This window comes from Onychostoma macrolepis, chromosome 01, assembly GCF_012432095.1.
Source record: "Onychostoma macrolepis isolate SWU-2019 chromosome 01, ASM1243209v1, whole genome shotgun sequence".
Classification (NCBI taxonomy): Eukaryota; Metazoa; Chordata; class Actinopteri; order Cypriniformes; family Cyprinidae; genus Onychostoma; species Onychostoma macrolepis.
This window is the reverse complement of record NC_081155.1, coordinates 3277045-3295938: the sequence shown is the minus strand read 5'-3', so window position 1 is coordinate 3295938 and position 18894 is coordinate 3277045. Positions and strand designations below refer to the sequence as shown.

At 39.4% G+C, this 18894-nt stretch overlaps 1 protein-coding gene across 1 annotated transcript in view; it reads right to left on the bottom strand.

Moving 5' to 3' along the window:
- LOC131543128 (adhesion G protein-coupled receptor E1-like) overlaps positions 1–18894 on the bottom strand; it is a 37899-nt gene that overhangs the window by 6205 nt on the left and 12800 nt on the right. The window contains exons 5-12 of the mRNA XM_058780347.1: positions 6651–6782; positions 6449–6504; positions 5810–5899; positions 5572–5725; positions 5287–5403; positions 5000–5202; positions 2579–2749; positions 2307–2501 (exon numbers count right to left, since the gene is read on the bottom strand). Coding sequence (XP_058636330.1) covers positions 2307–2501; positions 2579–2749; positions 5000–5202; positions 5287–5403; positions 5572–5725; positions 5810–5899; positions 6449–6504; positions 6651–6782 — 1118 coding nt within the window. The remainder of the gene's footprint in view (positions 1–2306; positions 2502–2578; positions 2750–4999; positions 5203–5286; positions 5404–5571; positions 5726–5809; positions 5900–6448; positions 6505–6650; positions 6783–18894) is intronic.

The window sequence follows — 18894 nt, the reverse complement described above, 5'->3', positions numbered from 1 at the left end:
AGGGATCCGCAGTACACCTCATTTTCTTTCTGAACACGTTGGATGCGGCGGATTGCGGGGGATCACGAAACCCTATCTAAACTCTAATATGGCAAACGCGCGGGGGGAGGGCTGAGCCCATTCGGGACTACTGGAACCCAGAGGGGAGCGTCGGCGTATGTTAAAGAGAAAACTGATTTTCATTCAAACAAATCGACGTAAACTACACATTCGAGTTAATTGATAAAAATCGATTTATCGCCCAGCCCTAGTTTCCAAGTCTGGTGGCCTAAAGACCAGTGGTCCCAGAGGTCCTTCCCTCATCGGCACTTCCTGTGATAGCAACCTCCATCTTGTGTGTTTTGCCGCATATACTTCCCCTGCTCCTCCCAATGTGGTGGCTTTTGCTTTGAACTCTCTGACTCTCTCTCACAGGCAAGGAGGTCATCCCTAAACCCTCTCACTGTCCGGTAATGGCCAAGGAAACCTACTGTGAATCTTCTGTGCTCCCTGTTATGGCCATTGAGGCATTCTTTGAATTCTGAGCCGTCCCTGTACTCTCTGGACTCTCGGCTCCAACATGGTCTCCAACTCCACTGTGGTGGTCTCCTGCTCCATCTTGATGGGCTTAAGTTCCATCTGCTCCACCCTGGTGGTCTCCTGCTCTGCATTGGTGGTCTTCTGCTTCACCCTGGAGGTCTCCTGCTCTGCACTGGTGGTCTTCTGCTTCGCCTTGGTGGTCTCTTGCTCTGTCTTCTCTGCCCTGGTGGTCTCTTCATCTGCCCTAGAGGTCTCCTGCTCCGTCTGGTCTGTCGTGGTGATCTCCTGCTCCATCTGCTCTGTCCTGGTGGTGTCCTGCTCTGTCTGCTCCACCCTGGTGGACTCCTGCTCCATCTGTTCTGCCCTGGTGGTCTCCTGCTCTGTCTGCTCCACCCTGATGGTCTCCCGCTCTGTCTGATCCACCCTGGTGGTCTCCTCCTCTTCTCTAGTCATCTCTTGCTCCGTCTACTCTGCCCTGATGGTCTCCTTCTCCATCTGCTCCACCCTGATGGCCCTCTGCTCCACCCTGGTGGTCTCTTGCTCTGTCTGCTCTGCCCTGATGGTCTCCTTCTCTATCTGCTCCACCATGATGGTTTCCTGCTCTGTCTGATCCACCCTGGTGATCTCCTGCTCTACACTGGTGGTCACCTGCTCTGTCTGCTCCACCTTGGTGGTCTCTTCCTCTTTTCTAGTGGTCTCTTGCTCTGTCGGCTCTGCCCTGATGGTCTCCTTCTCCATCTGCTCCACCATGATGGTCTCTTGCTCTGTCTGTTCTGCCTGGTGGTCTTCTGGTTCGTCTGCTTTGCCCTGAAGGTCTCTTGCTCTGTCTGCTCTGCCCTGATTGTCTCCTTCTCCATCTGCTCCACCCTAGAAGTCTCCTGCTCCATCTGTTCTGCCCTGGCAGTCTCCTGCTGCATCTGTTCTACCCTCCTTGGTGGGATTTGACTCCACTCTGGCCACCTGCCTTCCTGGCTCTGCACTCATTACCTGCATTGCTGGCTTCATATTGGTACCCTGCACTGCCCATGTTTCCTTACCCACTTCCACCTCATTGAAGTGGCCTGTCTTCCCTCCCCTGATCCACTTCCACTCTACCACCCTCCTGTACTCTTGTTTCAGTTTGTGGAGCATCTGGAATCCAAAAATGTATAACATTTAACATGTATATGATATAATCATTGTCACTGATTACATACTGACTTAATGTGTAAGGTATTTTTTAATTTTTCTTTTAATTATGTCGAACACAATTCTGTTGTTTCAGCAAAGCGGAATTATGAGTATTTCCATTTTGGTGTCACCATTGCCTTTTACATGGGGGACCCAGAACCACAATTTCAGTAAGTATTTACAGGTATTTGAACTCTGTACAGGTATCTGAACACTGTCACTAACACTAATTACATAGGTACATCATGATTATTGATGGGTATATTCACTGCAAAGCCACAGTAAATTCTGTCATTTTAGGCTGCAAAATCAGAAAAAAAGTCCCGCAAAATCCTGGTGGGACTGATTTTGCATCTAATAGCGTTACAAAAGGATGTTTTATAAAAACAAAAATTATTGGAATATGTTTTACAAGAAAATACTACTTCAGTCTTTCTACTTCAAAATTTAATGTTTAATTCAGTGTTACTTTTTGTGAAATTAACTAGCAATTTATGAGTGAGAAATGCTTCATCACCACATTTTTTCATTGTAAAGATCATCTTTCTTGGTAATCAATGATCCATATTTAGATTTTGTCAGAATAATGTCTAAACACTTTTGTCATTCAAACACACCTCGTTGTGAGTACTGGAAATTCCGCAGAGGAAGATGAGGTCTGCGATGAAGAGACAGATGCTCAGTTGAAGATGAATACTGTTTCGGGTTCCTTGGATGGAGCGGCAGAACAGGAATGTCAGGATACCGAGAAATAAACAGACCAGAGACAGAACTAATCCCACACGCGTGATCAACACCAACCCAAATGCATCCTGGAGGAGAGGAAGTGAAAATAATCTTATTTAATTTAATCTAAAATCCAAATGAGAAATCTCGGTTTTGCATGTACCTGGACAGGATAGAGAGCCATGAGCACAGCGAAACTACTGAAATGAGACCAGTAACACACTGTATGAGTGCTGTTAGACCACGCCCTCTCACAGCCCTGCCCAGACCACGCCCCCTCAGCCTCATCCCAGTACACACAGGAGTAAGCCACGCCCTCAGCCTCTGCCCTCTCCTGAAGAAGTGAGAAAAGAGTTTAGAAAATGAGGAACACCTGCATGAAAAGTTTGGTTATGGCAGATGGTTTCCTACTGGTTTAAGAAGCTCATTAGTTAACTTAAACTAAAACCATGATCAGTAACTTAAAATATATACACTTAAACTTATTTTATTTCAGCTAGTTGCAAAGGTAACATTTTATTTAGAGTAGCTTGATGTTCTAAAATAACTACAACTGAAATAAAAATGTATATAATAATTTAATTTCATTCATATTCTTTATATTATTAAAAACTTTAATAATATATCAGTGACACTCAGAGGCATCATGCCCATTCAAAGTGCCCCCTCAGATTTTTGAGCCAAGTGGATTTTGAATGCAGCTTCCAAAAGACAAAAAACAGCCGACTAATATTTTATATATTTAATACAATCACATCGGCGTGATTAGATTAAATTCAAATCTGCGTTCACTGGCTGGCGCTGAGCCTGAGATTACTGTGCATTATAACCAATCACACACGATGCTGTTGAGCTTATGAATGCAATGACCAATCAGATGCGTTCAGATGAGTCATCGCTAAAATGCAATGTTTTCTTCACTTGCTCGCTGACTACCTCTTTCTGGCGAATTCTCTCGTCAGAAACAACAAAGTGCAAATGTGTGTACGAATATGTAAGTAATATATTAATTTCATAGTGTAAACAGCTTCCGTGATTTTAATGAGAGTTTTTGAGAGTGCTTGAACTCTAGACTGTCAGTAAAAATGTTCTTTGCTCTCTTTCTGTACAATGAAAGTGTTATGATTAGTAGCCTAACTTACAATGTTTTTATTCACATTAACTTTCAATGTTAAATTCACATTAAATATAAAGTCAGTCGTATTAAAATGTTATGGCATGACACCCATATTTTATAGATTACATTATTAGGTTACTTTGACCATCGCCCACTAGATCAACTAACATAATCTGTAAAGATGAGAATCAAGATATTTCATGATATAGTTATTGCGTTTGTTTCGAACAAAAAGGAAAAAAATAAATAAAACAAAAAAGTGCTGTTGTGGCTGCTGTGTGTCACTACCAGACTACTAGAGTCTCTACCAGCAACAAACCAGCTACTTGTTGCTCATACAAGCTTCATGTGGTCAAACTGGTTTTTGGAACAGCTTGTAAACCAGCTATAATCCAGCTTAAACTGGATTTTCAAACAGGGAACACACATTTTCATGGTAGCTTTTCATTTGTAACTGTTAAAGGGGTCCTATTATGCTATTTCACTTTTTGAATGTTAATCAGTGTGTAGTGTGTATGTTTGGGCATAAAACGATCTACAAAGTTACAAATCTCAAAGTCCACTCCAAAGGGAGATATTTCGTTTTTAAAAAATCCCTTTTCAAAGCTACAACGAACGGCTGGTTCGGACTACAAAGTTGTTTTCCTGTATTTGTGACATCACAAATTGTAAATCCCGCCTACTGAAATAGGAATGGTTGGCGGGTTGAGCTCCGCACGTTTCAAACCCGGTGCGGGTGTTTTTATATCACTGTATTTCTGAATTCATATTTCTGAATTCTGTAATTTGCATGTAATGTCTGATAAAGCAGCGTTTGTGAGTGGAGCTCTGTTTTGTGTACAGCGAAACCTCGCTCTCTACTCCAACAGCTCCTCCTGCTGGCAGAGAATTAATTTGCATATATATGCCACCACAAATAGTGTAAGTTTGTGGGACTGTGGTATAAATAAATTCAACTGTATAACAGCTTCAGTGCAATTCATGTTATAATGTTAGAAGTAAATAACAATAAACATAATACATATTACCATTGCACTTATAGTAAATGCAGTTATTTTTAAGCTGTTGTTGACATCTAAAACGTGATTTAGCCAAAAAAAACAAAAACAATAACGTTACCACTTTATTATGTCTTGCGATATCCGTGTGTGCAAAGGTTCTGCGTGATCCTCTTGCTCAATATTCTCAGGGTCTGAATTGATATAGCAATATTGACGAACTTGCTGCTTTGGCAAGGGGCGGGGCAGTACTGAAACGCCATCTAAGCTGTTCGCCAATCACAACGCACTGGGACAGCAAACCAATCACAACACATTTCGTTTTTCAGAAGGCGGGCCTTCATCAAACCTGGAACTAATCCAGCCGTTTGTGTCAGGCTGGGGAGAGAGTTATTGTAATAATGTAAATTATCTGAAAAATTATCTGAGATCTTGTGCCGGTAATAAGCTGATGTGTCAGTATCTTCACCTCCACGTGTCTAAAGACGAACATCACCGGCTCTGACAGCTGTTTGGTTTCTGTATTACTGACGACAGCCGTCACCACTTTAGAGTTGAGTTGATAAGTGATGTTTCTCTCTTTATCGTCTGATTTCTCACTGCTTATCTTGTGGAGCAGATTGCTGGAGGAGTTCAGACCTTTATAACTGACCAGAGCCGCAAACGCAAAACCTGTGAACAAGAGAATATTTACATCTCGTCATGAAAGTGCTGATGGATTCATACGTACATATTTGTGCACGTGTGTATCTGTACCTGGATATGAATCCCCTACAACTGTTTCCCAGCTGGTGCTGAAGAGGGTGGAGTCTGTCCTCAGAGTGACACGCCCACTGGGCGGAGTCTGATTCCGTGTGACTGCAACCTCAGCAACTGTCAATCACATGATGATACAGAACAACTGCCTTCAATCTTAATTAAACCATTAAATCTGAATGTGCGTGTAAATCCCTTGGTATAATAAAAATGCCTTATTTTCAGTATTTCCATTCAGTACCACAGTGTGACTGTATCTGAACTGTAATGTCAGTGGTTTCTCACAGGTGTTGTGCGTCTCCATCCTGGTCACAGGCTCTCTCAGCTGAGGTCCAATCAGACGCATGCTGTTCTCCACCCCGTCCAGAAACTGATTAAGCATCTCACTATCAGCAATGTTTCCTTCAGACAGCAGCTCGTCAGTGGAATTGCACACATTCTGTGGAATAAATCAGAGATGTTCATTTAGCCACTGTGAGAGGGCATGTTCAGAAATTACTATATCATGCAATGTGTGTTTCACCTCCAGTAATTTCTCCCCAGAAAAATGTTCTCCACGTGGATCATTCAGAGACTCACAGCTGCTCTTCAACAGTGACATCAAATGCTTCAACTAGAAGAAGACACATTGAAGTCTTTACACAACTGAATAAGGCTGCTCTGTGCCTGCTTAAAATTCTAAAGGCACAGTGCATCATAAAAGTCAATAATGCCACCTTTAAGCAGCATTAAACAGTGTGCATAAAGACACCTAAGTGCTACATAAGAAGCAGTTCTGTGCCACCTTGGTGCCACCAAATGTGAAAAACGTTTCTATTAATACAACATTCTCCTAATCTTTACTCACAATACAACTCTCTTTGAATGTTAACATTCAGCAAATATCAATAACGCAATCACAAAGAATGTTTTTCTAAGAGCATATTCTTTCAAAATATGAGAACATACACAATGTACAACTAACATCTGAGAATTTTGTTCTCACAATGTTTTGTATTTACAATAAGATAATGCATATCAGATATTAATAATTTAAGAGCATTAAATATTTGTTATTTTAAGAATGTATCTTCACATTTACATAAGTTAAAAAATGTGGAGATGTTTCCTGGGCATATATTACTACTAATAATAATCATAAGGAGAAGTCCACATTCTATACCTTCTCTGGTGTGTGGTCTGCATCAGACTCAAGTTTAAATTGATCACAGTCCATTTCTGTGCACAACAACAAGAAAGACTGTACTGATTAACTTCCGTAAAATTCTCATTAGCTGCCACATGATAAACAGAACAATATATATATATATATCAGTGCATTTAAAATGATGCAAATAATATTGCCCCACTGTTGTAATTCTCACCCATGCATTTTGACTGGTTGTTGCCATAGTTACTGTAACCCTGGTGACATTTGCAGCTGTAGCCGCCTGGATGATTGAAGCAGTCGGCGTTTGTGCCACAAACATCTGGATCATCTTTACACTCATCAATGTCTGTAAGAGAGAGAAGATAGGAAATCAGTCTCTGTTATTGTCATTTTAACACAGTTGCACATACAGCTGATTTGATGTGATGTTGGTGTTGGCATCAGTGCTGCATCAGTGTTATACAGTCCAAACTGGTAGCTTTTGTTTAATATATGTCAAATTAAACTGATAGGCCAGAAAAACAAAAGGCACCTTCACATTCTGCTTCAGAGCCAGTTGAGGTCTGAAACTCCATATCACCAGATCCAGAAAATTCATTCTCGGGACACTTGTTTATATCTGAGCAGAGGGAAAGATAGCAGCTGGCGTGAATTATTGTTTTAGTTCAAACTATATAATTATAAATTAAGACAGACTGTGTACTGCAATAAGATCAAATGCTTTTACAATATTTTGTAATTCCTTTTGAATCAAAGTTTATGCTAAATGACTAATTAAATGCCTCATACATGCACACGGGAAGCTCTCTTTGAATCCTTCATCACAGCTGCAGTAGTAACTTCCAAGTGTATTTACACACTGAGTATGATCAACACACACACTCGGAAAAATCGCACACTCATCCACATCTGCAAGAGAGATGGACACATTAGGGGAATTTAGAAGGAAACATGCATTTTAACTTAGTAATGACTAGAACTGCAGTTCTAGAACTCCCTCTTTTACACCACAAAAGGACAAACTTTCACTTTTACACTATTCAATGAAACCACAAGCTCATAATTACCAACACATTTGTTTTTAACAAGTTTAAATCCAATAGAACAACCACTGCATGACGGTAGAATGAGACCTGGGAAGAGACAGAAAAAAATAGAGCTATATTGAAATCATATAAATATAAATGTAAAGCATCAAGCATATGATTTTTAATTTTTTTATTTTTTCAGCTTTCTAGCATGGAAGCAACGCAATAGAAAAACTCTGCAGGGTAAACAACTTTACAATATAAATGTGGCTTTATCGTTTATTTTCACATACAGTATATATTAAATAGTATAAATGTATTTATTTGATTTGAACTGTAAGCGCTCACACCACACATAAGGTGGGAAAACACATCTGGAAATATTATTTGTGGCAGTGACATTTAAAAAAAATACTAAAAAGTAAATCCTAAAAATCCATTTATCCATCCAACAACTTACATGAAAGATTCAACTGGAAGAGAATTTGTTGTGGGTTCTGTGAGTAAGATATTGAAAGTGTAAAACATTTATTCTTCCAGAGTGAACTTTAATATACATTTTTATAAGGGGTTCTTTGCTTCCACGTCGTGCACTAAAATCCTTTAATGCATGGCTAGCCATTGATTATCCCTTACTTGTTCAATTTAATAATAATTGAATAATTGTTCATTTATGATACACCTTGTTAGTAGCTTGTAATAGTAATTTTTCAGGACATTATCCATTATCCATTGTAACCCGAAAACAGTCAATACAGAAAACTCCTTCATATTAACATAGTAGATTGTGCCCTATTTTTACAGACTTTTCTCAGAGTGTAGCATACTAACTACTAATACACTGCTTAAAACTATAATTGTTCAGAATTTGTAGTTTCACTAGTTTACAAGCTATTGAAAACAAAAACTTAATTTTTAATAATTCAAAAATGTTTAAGTGTTCAATAATTCAATGTTGTGTTTAAAATACAGGTATTTATGTTTTAATATTATATGATGCATTTATATTATTCTACAAACATATCTAAATTTTTTGCTGAGATTTGATGTACAGTAGTGTGTGGTGATCACATAATAACGTCATCGCGTAATGACATCACAACGTCATTTAGCAACAAATTGACCTTCCTTTAGCAACTTCCCCTGAAAATTAGTTGGCAACACTGGTGTTTTCCAACTTAGCACTTTTGTTGCTAAATTTAGCAACTTTTCAGACTACCCTAGCAAATTTTTCTTCCAAAAGCACCTAGCAACAAATTTAGCAATTTTTTAAATTTATTTGGCAACTTTTAGCAACTTTTGATAAGTGACTCAGACAATAAAAAGGCACACATTTTCCATCCAAATTACACAAAAAGAGGAAACCAAAGATGCGGAAGAATTTTGCATTGTGATGCAATGATGTCATCGCAAAATGACATCACAACATCATTTAGCAACACATCGACCTTTCTCTGAAAATAAGTTGGCAACACTGGCTTCTGTGTCTCTGAGCGCAAAACAGTTACACAGATATCCACCTGAGGAAGCACAAGTTCTCTTTAGCGCTTTTAAAAGCATGAATACATCTAATACACTTCAATAAATCAGGCACATTCCATTTTGAAAAAGATTACTGATTTGCATGTGAAATTGGGCTTTTATTAAAGAACGAATGCGCACCGCTGGAAAGGGGGTGGAATGGGGCGCAATAATCGTTTTATCTTGATTATTGTATTTTCATAATCGCTGGAGGCCAAAATTGAAATCAGTTTTTCTATTAATTGCACAGCCCTACTTGACTTTTAGCTAAATAGCTTGATTGTAGTTTTATAGATGCATGTATTTAAGGGTTAAGCCCCATTTCTGCAGATGGAAAAATGAACTGACACTATTTGCAAAAAACTCTTCTTTCATAACATGAAAGACACACTTGTGTTCTTGTGGCTTTGTGTATTAATGGTACTTATATAAGAGTGTGCAGAAATAAAGCAACTGTGCAATAAATGACAAGGTTTGACAAACAGTCGAAATCAGGAAAATAATCTATATATATAATATTTCACACATTTAACAATAATTTTCTAAACATTAACAGTCCTTTACTGGTTGTTGATGCAAAACAAAGAGGCAATATTCATGGATTCAGATTTTTAACAGCTGAAGTGGTCGAGCTTCAAAAGCAGTCTTTGTTACACAGAAACCCAGTTATTTTCTTACAATCTCTGAACTATAGGCTCTATTCCCAGAAATGGTCTGACTATCAATCCAGTTTCAGTACGTCACAAATGTTTTCACCACACAAGTCAATGGAATAAAACAGAGTAAATTGTCCTCGCCCAAAACAAGTGCCCACTTCAGCTCCATTTTAGGAAACTGTAAACAGCTGCTTTCTAAGTGAAGCACGCATTGAAGCTTCCATAATTTTGTGTAATGGGGTGGAGGTAGTATTGGTAGGGGCTCTATATTAGGCTTGTTTAGGACTACAAATAAGTTGGACTACAAACCCCATGAGTCTAGGTACTATAAAGAGGAAATCAAACTTTTTGGCCTTTCTCTTTGTGGTACCATGTGCTAAGCAGGAGAAGCTGTGTGTTTCACGGAACCATATTGGTGGCTTGATGTTGGGTCTTAAGATACGACTTTAAATGGTACATTGTAATGAAGTGGCTTGAATTTATTGTGAAATTGTGTTTTTATGTTTTGTTTTGTTTAAACCAACAAACAACATTGGGGTTCCCATCTTCTTATACATGGTTAACTCTGTTAAGGTGAGGGGGAGCAATTTGTAGTGGTTTGAGTTAAGTGAGTGTTGGGTTTTGACACTTGTAGTGATATTTGGTTTTGTGCTGTGATTTAGTGTATTTATTTATTTATTTTTGCAGAGGAATTGCCATTCTATATGATTGGGGAACCCTATGGTATGTAGTGGGTTTAACCTTGTTTTTGTTCCTTTTGTTTCTTTGCCACTTCTAATTAACTCTTGTGTCCAATAAATTTTGTTGTATTTGCAAGGAAACACACTGTGGTTGTTGCCCTTCTTTTACATCTTCCCATCACTTGTAAGGTCTGGGGAGGGTAATAAATGGCGTAGTCAGCAGGGTGATTTGATGTTGGGCAGCACTGCAGTGTGTTAATGTGGACCTTGCTTTTATTTATTTATTTTTTTTTTTTCTTTACTAATAGCCACCATTTTGTGTAGGTGTTTAAAAGGTATTTGTATGAGTAAACGGCAGTCGTTCAAGAAAACACTGTAACTATGGAGCAGGAGTTGACAGAGTTGCGGGAACAGATATGTAATCTCCAGGCTGCAAATGAACAATTAATGCAAGAACGTTCTGCATCGAGCCGTGACTCACTTAACCTGCCTGCGTCCAGCATTAATGCTCCTCCTTCTGTGCCTTTCAATAGAGTGGTGTATGTTCCTTGGGAGCGGGAGTGTCAACGGTTCTGTGGGGACTTGGACTCTACTTTGAGCACAGAGGACTGGATTGAGGAGGCTGAAACCTGCATTGGGGATGGCAGTTGGACTGTGCGAGAAAGGGTAGCATTCCTGTTAGATCATTTGGGAGGGGAAGCCAGAATGGAGATTAAACTCCAACCAGCAGCTGAACGACAAACTCCCGAACTCATCTTTAAGGTCTTAAGAAGTATGTATGGTGCAAAACAAACATTTTTTGCAGTTGCAGAAGGGGTTTTATGATCGAAAACAAAGAGAGGGCTATTCCCTTATTGAATTCTCTCATGCACTTATGTCCTTGATGGACTCTTTTCTTGCAAGTAGTCTGGATGATGTCCCGAATGCTGACCAAGTTCTCTGTGATCAGTTTGTGGAGCAGGTTAACGATGTAGCGCAAAAACGCAAACTTAAACGTTTTTTTAACACAAACTCCATACTGTACCTTACTTGATGTTCGAAGTGAAGCTATAAGATGGAATGAGGAAGGCAAGAGAGAAGTTGAACTGTGAGCTAATGTGTTGGGACGAATTCTACCTGAACAGGGTGTCTTGGTTGTGAAAGACCCTGAAAACATTGACATGTCTAAAAAGAAAGAACTGGTCCCTGGTCTGCTGGGTATGAATATAATAGGGCAGTGTTATAATGATTTGTTTGAAGAACATGGTTCAGCCTTATTTTCAGTCCTACAGGTTAAACAAGCAGAACTGGGTTGGAAGGATGCATTGTTGCAGTACCAGAGAACCAGGGATCTTTCTTGTCCTGGTTATATTGGCCAGGTGCGAGTGAAAGCTAAGCATCCAGTGCAGATTCCAGCTGGAACAATGAGGTTAGTTACAACTTACTGCCCTAAGACTATTTCAAACATAGCCACTTTATTGGAACCCCTGGTTGGTGATGGTAGTGGTGGATTACCTGCAGGAATTCTGATTTCTCCTGCATTGTTACAATCCTCCCAAAATAAAATTTGTGTGGTTAATGTCAGCGCAGAAACTGTATATTTACCTGCAAAAGCAAAGTTGGGTAGCTTGATTAGTGTTGAGGTTAATCAATCTGACCAAAAAATTCTGTTTAAGGAAAATACGCAAGGTAATGTCAGCAAAATAGTTATTCAGTGCCAGATGTCAGCTTCTGTTTCAAACCACAGTGAGCTAGAAAGGGTCGAATTACCGGGACTTTCAGAGGCAGAAAGGGAAGCGGTTAAACATCTTTTGCATAAATATCAGGATGTTTTTGCTAAGGATGATGGTGACTTGGGCTGCGCTACTTTGATAGAGAGCCAGATCCCTTTGTTGGATGATGTCCCGGTGCGTCAGCACCATCGCCGAATTCCACCTCATCAGCTGGAGGCTATGAAAGCCCAAATTAAGCAGCTGTTGGAGAGTCAGGCCATTCGGGAGAGCTGTAGCCCGTATTCATCTCCAATTTTGCTGGTGAAGAAAAAGGATGGCTCCTTAAGAATGTGTGTAGATTATCGCCAGTTAAATGCAAGAACTCGGAAGGATGCTTATCCACTTCCCAGGATTGAGGATTCCATAGATGCATTGACTGCGGCAAGATGGTTTTCTGCATTGGACTTAGCAACTGGATACAATCAAGTCCCAGTGGCTGAAGCTGACCGCTCTAAGCCTTTTGTACTCCTTTTGGGCGTTGCCTTTTGGGCTTTGCAATGGGCCAAGCACTTTTCAACGGCTCATGGAGCGAATTTTTTGTGAGCAAAGTCATCTTGATGATGTGATAATTTTTTCAACAACATTAGAACAGCATCTGCAGCGACTGGAACTAGTACTGAGTTATTTAAAATCTCAAAGTTAAGCTCAGTAAATGTTTGTTTTTTTTTGCCCAGAAGTACGTTATTTGGGACATGTCATTTCAGCTGCAGGAGTGAGTACTGATCCGGATAAGATAGCTGCAGTGGTAAATTGGAAACCGCCACAGATTCTTCAAGAACTTAGGTCCTTTTTAGGCTCTGGTAGTTATTATCGACGATTTGTAGCAGTCACTAATGCTCCGTCAATATGCACGATTACTTCCTGGTTTTAGATAAGCCAGTCATTTCCAGTCAATTGTACTGAGCTGTAAGAGGCGAGCTCTTTGCTCAGTTTCTCTACAAAATCCATTCACAATTTGAAGAAAATTTTTGTTTATCTAAAAGGACCAAACATCCACGTATACCATTTCAGGAATGATAAACGCGGGTGTTAAATATTACGCGGGTAAATCTGCTAAATTGTGATTCAGTGATTAAGACAAAATTCAGAGTAGCAAAACTACAACAGTAACAAGTCTGTGTTGAATGAATATGTTTAGCAGCTTTTACCGTTAAAGATAAAACTTTTTAAAAAAAAAATGTAGTTACTAAATAAATCATTTGTTCTTCCAGTGTAAACTTGAACAGGAATTTTGCTTGTATTTCAAAAGTGGCTTCATTCCAAACATATGTCATTACACCCATTACACTGTGATCTCAATTAAAGTAGGAACATTGCTGAAGGATAAATACCTTGACTTTTAGCTAAATAGCTTGATTGTAGTTTTATGGATGCATGTATTTAAGGGTTAAATCCCATTTCTGCGGATGGAAAAATGAACTGACACTATTTGCAAAAAACTCTCCTTTCATAACATGACAGACACACTTGTGTTCTTGTGGTTTTATGTATTAATGGTATATAAATACGTTATATAAGAGTGTGCAGAAATAAAGCGACTGCGAAATAAAGGAGGTTTGACAAACAGTGGAAATTGGGAAAACTGTCTATAATATAGCCTATATATATATATATATATATATATATATATATATATATATACATATATATATATATTATAGAGAGTTTTCCCAACTTCCACTATATAGATAGATAGATAGATTGATTGATTTTTTTTTTTTTTCCACACATAAATCATTTTCATGAACAGTCCTTTACTGGTTGTTGATGCAAAACAAAGCTGCTGAAGCTGCTGCTTAACAGCTGAAGTGGTCGAGCTTCAAGAGCAGTCTTTGTTACACAGAAACCCAGTTATTTTATTACAGTATCTGAACCATAGGCTCTATTCCCAGAAATGGTCTGACTATCAATCCAGCTTCAGTACGTCACAAATGTATTCACCACTCAAGTCAACTGAATAAAACAGAGTAAAATCTGCTCACCCAGAAGAAGTGCCCACTTCAGCTCCATATTAGGAAACCGTAAACAGCTGCTTTTCTAAGTGAAGCACCTTTTATGCTTTTTGAAGGTTGAAGAAAATCAGTTTCTAGCTGTTACTTCACTTCCTCAAACTCTTCGTCTGGTAGCCTGTCTCTAGCTCTCCTGTTATTTCTCCTACTAGAAAATATAATTTCCAAGAAAGCCCAGAAAACTCAACCATCTTCTGTTGCATTCCTCCTCTTGTTGAGAGAGGCATTCTGCAAGTCGGAGAAATGGGCGTGTCAAAGGTCTTTACAAATTGGTCGCGAAAAGCTAGACGGGCAGTAAACTTAAATGCTTCCAGATTAACAGGAAATGACAAGTCCAATTTAAACAAGAGATGTGTACTAATTAGTCATCATTCCTGCAATTCCATTCTTTCACTGGTGATAACGATGGTAATAAACTTAATTCTGTCGGAGACCGCATGGGCGCGGGTTACGCGTTTGTTTTGGCCTTTGCAATTAATAATGCATACTTAAATTATTAAAAACAAATTACAATAATTACTAGAAGGATACAAGGTTCGACAAAGCAGTTAAAATCTGCGTAAAAGGAAGTTCAAATGGTACAGTTGCATCAGCTAATACGTTTTTATATCAGTTTTGCATTTGTTAACACTATCGGGTAGGTTTAGGGCTGGATTTGGTGTAGGGCATATTTCCAACACCATAAAGCATTAACCTTTAGCGACAGTCCCCGGATATTTGAATTCTGAACCGCCGCAATACGTATCTGAAGCAACGTAATAAGAAAACAGCAATATGTACCAAAATCTATGTAATAAAAACGTGCCAGGGTTCAGGCTTTTAGGACACACGCAAAGAGGGAAACACCATGGCTGGTGTCGATTTAAAAGTATGCACATTTCCTACCTTATTTACAAATGAAATTCATCTCCAATCCTTCTTCTATCGTTTCAGGTTTATCCAGTTATTTGAATGCTAGAAAAAAATATAGCTGCTTTTCCAAGTAAAAACCGCCAGGTAAAATCTCCCACCCAGGTAGCACTAATGTTACTACTAATAACAGACCATGCAAAATACCCAAAATAATAATATCTTTAAAATATTGCCAAGTAAAGTTGCAAACAACAATACAATCAGAGAACGACTTTAACTAAGCGACACAACAAGCATACTGAAAACAAAGGCAGCCTAAAAATAAAATCTTCTGAATGTTCAAAATGTTCTAAGGATTTAATTGTTTCCTCTTTTTTCCTGATGTTTGTTATTTACTATTTTATATACATTTTTATAAACTTTTTTTTTTTTTATGTACCCCATGTTGACAATAACGTATATCTTCAACGTTGTCTATGACCAGACATGTTTTCAGTGGACTTTCAAAAGTTGCTTTGCTTGAGAAAGCATGAAAATATATAACTACAATTGTTTTTTTGTTTTTTTTTCTTTCTTTTGATTTATGCAGAGTAGAGGTCTGCATTCCCACGGCTGATTTCGCGGGACCCGACCTGGGGTGCGTTTCCCGAACAACGACGTAACTCGCTGATTAACCACCAAAGTACTATGCATTGTTTTGGAAACAAACTAACTAGTCACGATTGTTTCCCGAACATGTTCGCATCTCCGTCGTTTGAACCGCATTAGTTCAGCAACATAGGTCCATTGTTAATGACGTCACACGCATGTGTTGGATGAATAACTTCTGCTATTTAACTGATTAGAGATCTCTAAGATGCTGCTGTATTGAACATGGCACCTACTGACTAATTTACTATTTTCTGTTCCCTGTCATTTTGCTGTATTTGATGTTTGATTCATCGCGAGTTCCCTCTTATGTCACACTCCGGGGTTCCCTTAGGCATTTATGCACATGCGCACTTTTCAAAAACGGCACTTACAAAAATACATAATTAGAATAATAATAATAATAATTCCTTACATTTATATAGCGCTTTTCTAGGCACTCAAAGCGCTTTACAGTGTGGGGGGTCTCCTCATCCACCACCAGTGTGTAGCATCCACCTGGATGATGCGACGGCAGCCATAGTGCGCCAGAACGCCCACCACACACCAGCTTATTGGTGGAGAGGAGACAGGGAGATGAAGCCAATCAGCAGATATGGGGATGGTTAGGAGGCCATGATGGTCAGAGGCCAATGGGCGAATTTGGCCAGGATGCCGAGGTCACACCTCTACTCTTTTCGAAAGACATACTGGGATTTTTAATGACCACAGAGAGTCAGGACCTCGGTTTAACGTCTCATCCGAAGGATGGTGCTTTTTACAGTATAGTGTCCCTGTCACTATACTGGGGCACTAGGACCCACACAGACCACAGGGTGAGCACCCCCTGCTGGTCTCACTAGCACCTCTTCCAGCAGCAACCTAGTTTTCCCAGGAGGTCTCCCATCCAGGTACTGGCCAGGCTCAACCCTGCTTAGCTTCAGTGAGTAACCAGTCTTGGGCTACAGGGTGACATGGCTGCCGACAGAATGCATTTTATATTTAGATAGAATGGAAGATACAGATAGTACTGCAGGTTAGCTTGCTTGTTGTGCCCAAGAGTATATTTATTTAAGCCCATATATCTTATTAACAAGAAACTATGCTTCTAACCACAGGTCGAGAGCTACAGTTCCAACCACATAAGTTTGTGACGCTGATTGCGAACGTTCGTTTGAACTATGGTTTCGGGAAACACCGAATCGTTGAACTATGCTGGTAACGACGGAACTTGCGACCATAGTTGGCTAACGATGCTTTTGGGAAACGCACCCCTGAGCAGCAAATAAACCAGCGCAGTTCAGCGCTTCTGATGATGCTTTACTCGATGCTGATTATTTTGTACACAGAAGCACACAAATCATATGTTTTTAGACATTTTATAATTCCTAGTCATATTTTATACATTTCTGTAAATTCATATTTAAAATTCTAAATTGGAAATGCATTTTAGTACGGCAGGAAACAATCTCTTTAAACTCTGCTGGAAAATACAGTGTAAAGGCCTGTTAACACCAAGGACGATAACTATAAAGATAACGATAAAGATATAGGTCTAAACATCGTTCACAGTATTAAAACAATAGTCCACACCACAGCTATAATGATTAAAGGCAAAGAGAAATGATAACGCTGGAATCACTTTCAGAACGATTTTTTTTTTCCCAGCTGATGAACGATAAAAAACATTGACAGCCAATCAACATCAATCCTGCTGTCACGACCTCAAGAATTTAAAGTGGCAGACGTGCATGCACTTAGAATAAACAGACGATATCGTCTACTGGTGTGTACAATCATATAGTTATTAGTAATTATATAGAAAACCATTAGAAGGAAAACACTGAACCATTAAGCGGATTGCGTTCATATTCTGGCCTCATCTGCTTGCCTGTGTAAACTATGCATCATTTATATGGTGATTACTGAAATTGATCTTTTAATATTTCTGTTTTAAATATATTAAGGCACTTTAAGTGTTTTTACAACATTTTGTTGCACTGTTTAATGATTGAAATGTTGCTTAATATGGATTGCAAATGGCCAAAACTTGCATTTTGTTCACATACCTTTGTTTTATTCTTTTGAGAAGTGATCTAAATATTTGCGGCTGTGAAACATGGAAAATTGACAGGCTTGTGCTGCAGTTCTATGGATGTTTTGCCCTGCAGGTCTTCGAGCCGGTCACGTGACTGAAAGCTATGAATAGTTATCATTCTTGTTGTGAATGGACCTTAAGTCTGGAACATTGTAGATGGTTTCCTAGTGGTCTAAACTGGACTTTAGTTGGCTCAAACTGATAGACCAACTTGGACAAGCAGCTGGTCATACCAGCTTAAGTGTACACTTCACGCTGGTTTTTGGAACATAGTAGCTCATCAACCAGCTATAATCCAGTTTATCCTGGATTTTCAAACAGGGAACACACATTTTCATGGTAGTTTTTCATTTGTCACTGTTGAACCATTAATAGTAACAGTCTCCAGCGAGATCTTGTGCTGGTCATAAGCGGATGTGTCAGTATCTTCACCTCCACGTGTCTAAAGACGAGCTTCACCGGCTCTGACAGCTGTTTGGTTTCTGCATTACTGATGACGGCCGTCACCACTTAAGAGTTGAGTTGATAAGTGACACTTCTCTCTTTATCGTCTGATTTCTTGTTTCTCATCTTGTGGAGCAGATCGCTGGAGGAGTTCAGATCTTTATAACTGACCAGAGCCGCAAACGCAAAACCTAAAGAAAAACAGCAGTTACATCTCGTCATGAAAGTGCTGATGGTTTCATACGTACATATTTGTGCACATGTGTATTTGTACCTGGGTATGAATCCCCTACAACTGTTTCCCAGCTGGTGCTGAAGAGGGCGGAGTCTGAGCTCAGAGTGACACGCCCACTGGGCGGAGTCTGATTCCGTGTGACTGCAACCTCGGCAACTGCGATTCACATCATAAAGAACAACTGCTTTCAATCTTAATCTATGTTTATACTACACTGTGGCACTGAATTCAAATATTAAAATTAAGGCATTTTATCTAAACACGGTTTCTCACAGGTGTTGTGTCATGGTCAGCACCTCCCTCCGACTCATTGCTGCGATGTCAGCTACACGTGGTGGTTTGTTTTCATCCTGTCATCTACGGCTGCACATGGGGGAGCAATCAGCGCTAACTCACAGCGCTGTGCGCTCTATTAGCCCCGCACCTGTTACTTGTTTCCCCCCTTCCTATTTAATCCCATCTATGCCTTCTCTCTGTGTCAGTATGTCTTCTTGGGTTACGTTCTTACCTTTGCGTAGGTAGAGATCTCCTCTCTTCTTATGTACTGTGTTCAGGAT